A 7,624-nucleotide genomic window follows, 5' to 3' on the forward strand; every position below is an offset into this window, starting at 1 on the left:
CCTCATCCAGTTGCAAGGAGCTTGATTGACAGGTTCGTCATCCCATCATGACAGCAATCATTCCTGGTGTGCGCTCGCAAACCGGGTAACGTTACACGGACACTTGTGACGTGGTGCTTTTTATTGGTTCTTGTGTTGTGGAGATATTGCATACAGGTAACGAGCTGTGTTTGGCTCCCAGTACCTCCCTAACTAATTCACTGGGCCCAGTTTGGTCTCTGCGTGTGTGTCTGCGCTGTAGTAAAGCCTGGAAATTCACAGCGTCTGCCAAAACCAGTCCCCAACACTCCACAGACCCACGCCGTCCGACGTCCAAATTTAAAGCCTCGTTAAATCTCAACGATGACTGCAGTGCGTTTAAACGCCTCTCGTTAGTCGGGTCACGTGACCGCGCGCTCGGCTGAGGAGTAAACTGTTTGGTTGATTTAGAGTGAATGAATAGGTGGACTGTTTGCTTTTGGGTTTTTATGCTGGGGCTTTGTCAAAGAGTGGACATGTGGTGGGCGGTTACCAGTTACAGTCACTCTCTCAGTGCAGATGTGTTAAAATGTTATGGAGGTTCACATAGGAACCCCCAAAAAGTACTCGAGGGAAACATGTGGACACGCACACACCACGCAACACGCACACACATACATGAAAACAATAACAAACAACACACAGAGTGTGTGTGTGTGTGTGTGTTACAGAGCTTTGGCATTCCGAGCTTTGGCATTCCTGTTAAAACACACACACATTCTTCAACAAACACATGTGGTTGATATTTATAGCCTCAGCCCTGACGTCACCTTGTCCGGGAATCCTCAACATGGGCTGAGGGCACACACATACACACCCTCACTTAAGACTACATTTGCACTTCATTAGGTTATTGTCTCTGGGGAAAGATCCTCTTCACGACATAACAAGATGTTTTTGTATGTCATGACGTCACTTCCTCATTATTGCAACACACCAAAGTATTCGGTTTGAGCGAGAAGCTTTTCTCGTTGTGACAAAGCATCACTTTGTGTCTTTTTGCACAGAGTAATTGTACAGTATCTTGGTTCCAGTCATAAGTGGAAGAAGTACGTACCATAAAAATAGAGATACCATAGTTTGAAAATACTCCATTACAAGTAAACATCCTGTATTCAAAATTGTACTTCAGTAAATGTACAAAATACCATTAAAAGTGAAGCAGAATACCTCCTTTCAAAGTTATATATTATTGAATAGAATATAGTATTCTGTTTTTACTACAAAAAATTCAAATGGAAAATGTAAGTATATTTTTAAGTTTGTAGCTCATCAATGTAAATGTGCCGCTACTACCTTCGGTCAGTGTTCCCGTTAGCTCCCCGCTGTAGCCAGCTAGCGCTCCTGCAGTGTTGGGGTAGTTACTCAGAAAAAGCAACTAGTTACACGTTACTAGTTACTTCTGAAAATTGTAACTAGATTACTTTACTAGTTACTGCATTTGAAAAGTAACTTCACTACTAGTTACTTTACTTTCCATTTTTTTAAGCAAATGTCCAAATTAACTGCAAAGATATATTTTCAATAATAATTTATTATTATTAATTAATATAATTTCCAATAATAATAATCGCGCGAGTCACACGACACTTCCTGCATTAACAATCTACCATAAACGTCGGGTTACGAGTCCCCAAGTCTCCGTTAGCTCCCCGCTGTAGCCAGCTGGGGCTCCTGCTAGCGCTCCGTCACTTCCCCGCTAACTTTCCGCTAGCTCTCCGTTAACATCCGCTCTTTCCCCGAAAACCACCGAAGGTAGCGGGACCAGGCTCGACACCCGACTTGGGCAGAGGGGTCGCGGGCAGTAGCAGCAGCAGCGCTAGCTAGCAGCTTGTTGCTACTGTGCATGCAGGAAGTGTCGTGTGACTCGCGCACCACTAAAAGAGAACTTTTCGGACTGGTAAAAATGTCTTGGGTAACGCAGGAAAGCGCGTTACTGAGTAGTAAAGTAGTGTAGTTACCAATATTTTGAGTGTAATGCGTTACTTTACTTCGTTACCTATAATAGTAATATCGTTACTGTAATCCGTTACTTTGTAACTCGTTACCCCCAACACTGCGCTCCTGCTAGCTCTCCGCTAGCTCCCCGACAACCACTGAAGGTAGCGCTAGCTAGCAGCAGTGCTGCTGCTAGCTTGCTACAGCGGGGACACACACCGGAGGTAGGAGCGGCTTGTAACTCGACTTTTATGGTATGTCCAAATTGTAAGGTACAGTATAGTAAATGTACTTAGATATACTCTATCACTTTGTACAATAATAGCAGTAAGAGGAGCAGATTCCAGGGTAGATCTTGTACATTTTATTGTGGATGTAAATTTTCGAATGTTTCATTGCGACATTATATATTTTGTGTTAATACAATGTTGCAGTGATGCACTCTGGATCAACCCTGTGTCTGCCGGGTTGACACAGCATCCTCCTCACAGAACATGCAACTTTCTAGTTGCACAAACAGAAAAGTTAAAGAAAGTCTCTCGAGTGACAGTAGATTAATGCACAAAGACATTTTATTTGTATTTTGTAGTTTTACGTCTTAAAACCAGGTGAGTTCAGAAGGGTTCGTCCGAGTCTCCATCCTGATTTAATAACGCTAGGGCGTCTCGGGGGACAACGAAGTCGCTGACGTTGGGAAGCCCGGACACCACGCAGCAGCTCACGGCGCTGCGGCAAACGCCCATGTTACAAGCCGCCGTCCACTCCGCTCCGTCATAGCTCTCCACGTCGTAGGAGGTGGTGAAGCCTTTGAAGCCCCCGACGACAAAGAGCAGACCGTCGTGCACTGCGATGCCGAAGTTGCTGCGGGGAGTCAACATTGTCGCCACTTGCTGCCAGCTGTTGCTCACCGGGTTGTAGGCCTCCGCGCTGCGCAGGCGGTTGGTGCCGTCGTAGCCGCCGACCTTTGTGAAATAAATGGTAAAAATAGAACATTCACACTCAACTCTTTCTGATTCATCTGTTGACTGTTGACCACATCTCTTCACACAAGTTGCCGTGTCACTGTTTCTTGTGTACTTACGGCATAGACACGGTTTTCATAAGCGGCGATGCCAATTCCGCTGCGCGGGCTGCTCATCGGGCTGATCATCGTCCATTGGTTGGCTTCTGGGATGTAAAATTCAGCCGTTTCCAGGCACTCGCTCCCATTGAAGCCCCCGCAAATGTAAACCTGGGGAGAACAGGAGGTTTTAAGTAAAGGATCACTTATCCTAGCTTTCAACTGGTTATAAATTATACAGAGATATTTCTACTCTATCCCAAGATGATCCCCATCATTGGAGAGTCGTCCAATCGTCCAACTATTGGTCCCTAATATCGGATACTGTGCATTATCTTGCCAATGTTTCTTTAAATCATAATTTATTATTACAAACCTAAGACAAGCTATAATCAAACTGTTTAAAAAAGAAGAAGAGGGATTACGGTTTATGTCAATACATATAATAAGTAGTTAAATGTGTTAAACAAGTTGACCTTTCTACTTACACCACCCACATAAAAATGAACCACAGTATTTAATAATGCCACACACACACACACACACACACACGGTAAAAAAACTACAAACTACTCTGTTGCCCTTGAATTACTCCCAGACACGATCTCCCTTCAACCCACCCTGTTGTGCAGCGTTGCGCTGCTGGCGTTGCTCCGTTGCTCTTGCATCGGCGCGATGAGACTCCACTGGTTGTCCTCGGGGCTGTATCGCTCGGCGGTGTTGAGCCGCGCGTGCCCATCGTAGCCTCCCAAGGCGTAGATGTTCTCGCCCAGCACGGCGACGCTCACGTAGCAGCGGCGGTCGCACATGGAGGCCGCCTCGTGCCAGGTGCGCGTGTTCAGGTTGAACCTGCGCACGCTGTTGAAATGCTGCGCATGGTTGAAACCGCCGATGCAGTAGACGTTACCGTTGAGGACGGCGGTGCCGTGGTAGGCGCGGGGCCGCTCGGAATGGTTTGTCACGCTGATCCAGTGGTCGGCGCGGACGTCGTACGCCTCGATGGCGTTCGTCGGACTGACGCCGCTCCAGCCTGCGATGGCCAACAGGATGGCATTCGGCAGGCGAGGTCGGGTGAGAGGGTTGCAGAAGTGAGCAACAGAGGGCCTGTTACGCCTGAAGTTATCCATGGCTTCAAGGTTATTCCGGACAATGGACAGGCACTCAAAGTTGTTTTTCACCATCTCATTGGTCAGAACATTGATGCTCATGAACTCCATACTCGTCAAGGCTAGTCGCACCTATACAAAGAGAAACGGGACAGAATCGTTGAATTGAACTTGATGGACTGTACTGGTGACATTCTATATTTTTGTTATTGTCAATAAATTCCTTTAAAAGCTCCAAACCAACTATGTGTTAGTCAGGGAAATGTTTAATAGTGTACTGTGGTGACCCACATACGGACTGTGAGAGACATTCACCTAAGGGCTACTGTGCCTTTAAGAGCTGGTGGGGTTTCCGGGGTCTGGGTTGGTTTTGTTGGTTTGGTTTCCGGGAAGCGTGGGGTTTTGCGCTGCCGCTATAGTACTGCACAAGTATTGTACATTTTATGTGGAGCTTGAGTAAACTCTCTCGACTGCAACTACGCCTACTGTCTCGCTGTTTCTCAACTCTACAGTACCATGGTGAATTATTTCAAAGACAAAACTCTAAGGAATAGGCTATATCTGGCTTTAGATACACAGACACTATTTGATAGCAGAATTAATGAATTGTTGGTTTTGGTCTTTCACTGACAGTAAGAGCAGTATAGAGCATGACCAGTCTCCTTTCAGAAAGCTATCATGGAGTGTTTTAACAATTGAAAGCAACACGGTTCATTGGCTAAGAAAGAATTGATCCGCTCTCGGTTTTGAGTTACTCTTAAACAGCAGCAGCAACAAAAAGAAGTAAAAACACTGTAACCATGATGATCGACACGTTGCCGGCAACTCATTTCTTTGCGAGCCCTTCATAATCACCAGAGAAGGCAGATAAAATCAATAAGGTTCGGCAAAGAGCAGCGTAACTTGCTGTCATTCTTTGGAATCTCATTCCCCCGTGTTGGTCCATGTAGTGCCAATGATGCAGGGTGTCAGTCGCACCAAAAAAATCTACCTGGCAGTCCATGTGACCAACTTTTTTTGTAAAATGAATGAACAAATGAAAGTACCCTAAAACTGGACTTTGTCTCGGTACTTTAATTGGACCAAGGTGGTTTAATTGACTGTCGCTGCAATCGGGATAAGCCAAATGCTGAAGGTGTAAATCTAAATCTAGTGGCTGAAGGTTATCCTACCTTAGACAAGAGCACTGCCACGTGTGCTTTCCGTTCTTCGGGTCCGTGGTCAATCCAGCGAAGGATGGCCTCATAGACCGCGCTCTCCTTTCTCACGTTGAGGTCGTCTCTGACGAGGATGTTAATGAGTTGCTGCAGTCCCAGCTGCAGGAACTCTTCGTGTAAAGCGACCTCCTCGAAGTGATCGAGAATGTAGCGGTAGGCCTTGCTCTGCAGTTCGGGGAAGAAGCCGAAGTCGGTGAACCCAAAGATGCCGATGCAGTTCCCGGGGCAGAGCTGCTCCCCGAGAAAGTCACAACAAGCTTGCACGACGGCCATGACGCAGAACTGATCGGCCGCTATCAGCAGGTCCTGCACGTTTTCCTCCGTCACCGAAACGGAGCCGGTGTACGCAAACTCAATGATGAGCTGCATCATGTCAGGAGAGAGTCCGGGTATGTTGAAGACCTTGTCTGTATTGGACCAGCGGTTGAAGAGAGCACTGAGGGGTCAGGGAGGAACACAAAAGCAGAGCGTTGGAAACGGACTTCAGATTTTTCTTCTCACCTTCACATTGATAACAATGATGATGAAAGGTGCAAGTATACGATACGTGCGCCGCCGGACATCATTCAGAGTGTAACTCGCAGTAAGAATGTCACAAATATGAGTTATGATATGTTTTTTTTGCCTTAAATTAATCCAGTCACTTTTCTGAACACACCAAATACTCAATGCAACTACACTTTACTGATCTGCTTAAAAGCACATCACTATGGAACTGTGAGAATACTGTAGCGTTCAAATAATAATAATAAATAACCCCAACTTAAAAAGAAAAACTGCACTGCAATCAATTCACTTGATGGAAGTTGATATTTAGTTGAATGGCAGTATTTAGTTTACCCATCATCAAGCTGATATTTTGTATCGTTTCCTCTTCTTTTTTAATATCCCAAACGCTCCATGAACTCATTGCGTATTGAGATTAGTCTCTCGGACCTCAGATCATGAACCATTATTTTCTGCCCATTTGAAGGATATACATTCACAAGCTTCAGATAACCAACTCACATGAAGTACTGGCTGCATTTACACAGGATGATCCTGTGGACTTTAAATTCTACGTCCTCGACCTTGAGGACTGCGTCACAAAATTTTCCTTCCAGACGGAGATCGTTAAACGCAGAGTCTGGCTCGTATGAAAATTTGACCGGGTCGTTCATCTTGACTTCCTTGAATAGAGTTTCTTGGTTGTAGACCGGTCTCTTGAGTCTCAATAGTTGTTTTGATTGAACAAACTTCCATGGGTAAAAGAATTCTAGATTTCTCATTTTAGCGATGGATTCTTATTACATCACTGATGGACTGACATCATCCAATTCAACCTGTCGACAGTAAGACTAGCATGCAAGCATACAGTTATGCATTATTTACTGCTGTAACTTATTTTTTTGTAATGTGTTTTACATGCAGCCGACGTCAGTCTGACAGTAAAGGTGTTTTGTTTCACCAAAGTGGCAAAAAACATTATAAAAGTTTGCTTTAAAGTTTTGCACATAATCCACACTGTGTGATTTTGCGTTTGACAGAAGAGGTTTCATTGAATGGTGCACATTGTGTTTTTCTCCTCTTCACTCCTTGTTCATGTCTCCCAGTTTTATTACAGATATCCACCATTAAAATAAGCACGTCAGAAGAAAGTCATTTTACTGTAAATTGTATTTACTAAACTCCCCGGTCACTTTGTTAGCTGCTGTATAATCTAATAAAATACAAGACAACGGATCCACCCAATATGAAGGTTGAGTTTTTGTTAAAACTTTCAGGGAGGAGTTGATTCAACCACGTGTTTATTGTTGACGTTCACAGTGCAATACATGCATCCATGCAGGAAGCATTTAATACACACATCTACACACACTTACAGAGTCAAAGACATACAAACAAACATTTCATAGGATTTTGTCACGGATACATCCGTTTGTGCGTCAGAGCCTCTCACAAGGTCACGTATTACATTGACACAAGCTAGCGAACCCACAAGCTAGCGAACCGACAAGCTAGCGAACCCACAAGCTAGCGAACCCACAAGCTAGCGAACCGACAAGCTAGCGAACCGACAAGCTAGCAAACCGACAAGCTAGCAAACCGACAAGCTAGCAAACCCACAAGCTAGCGAACCGACAAGCTAGCGAACCGACAAGCTAGCGAACCGGGTTTCGCTGGCCAAACTGAAAACCTTCTCTGAGCTTTGACGAGGCTCCATCTTGTCTCACCTGTGCCCTTGGGAGGACCAGAGCCACGTAGTCCGAGACGAAGCAGCCAGAAGACACATCGTTCCCCTTCAT

At 45.1% G+C, this 7,624-nt stretch overlaps 1 protein-coding gene across 1 annotated transcript; it reads right to left on the reverse strand.

Annotated features, from left to right (window-relative positions):
* Positions 1–2,570: 2,570 nt before the first annotated feature.
* LOC306740726 (kelch-like protein 10) lies at positions 2,571–7,624 on the reverse strand (the record flags this gene model as incomplete). Its single annotated transcript, XM_079222956.1, has 6 exons — positions 2,571–2,918; positions 3,038–3,187; positions 3,637–4,254; positions 5,295–5,775; positions 6,348–6,508; positions 7,553–7,624. 6 exons carry the CDS (start codon positions 7,622–7,624, stop codon positions 2,571–2,573), a joined length of 1,830 nt encoding a protein of 609 aa, XP_079079082.1.

Source organism: Taurulus bubalis (assembly GCF_910589615.1).
Source record: "Taurulus bubalis genome assembly, chromosome: 8".
Taxonomy (NCBI): Eukaryota; Metazoa; Chordata; class Actinopteri; order Perciformes; family Cottidae; genus Taurulus; species Taurulus bubalis.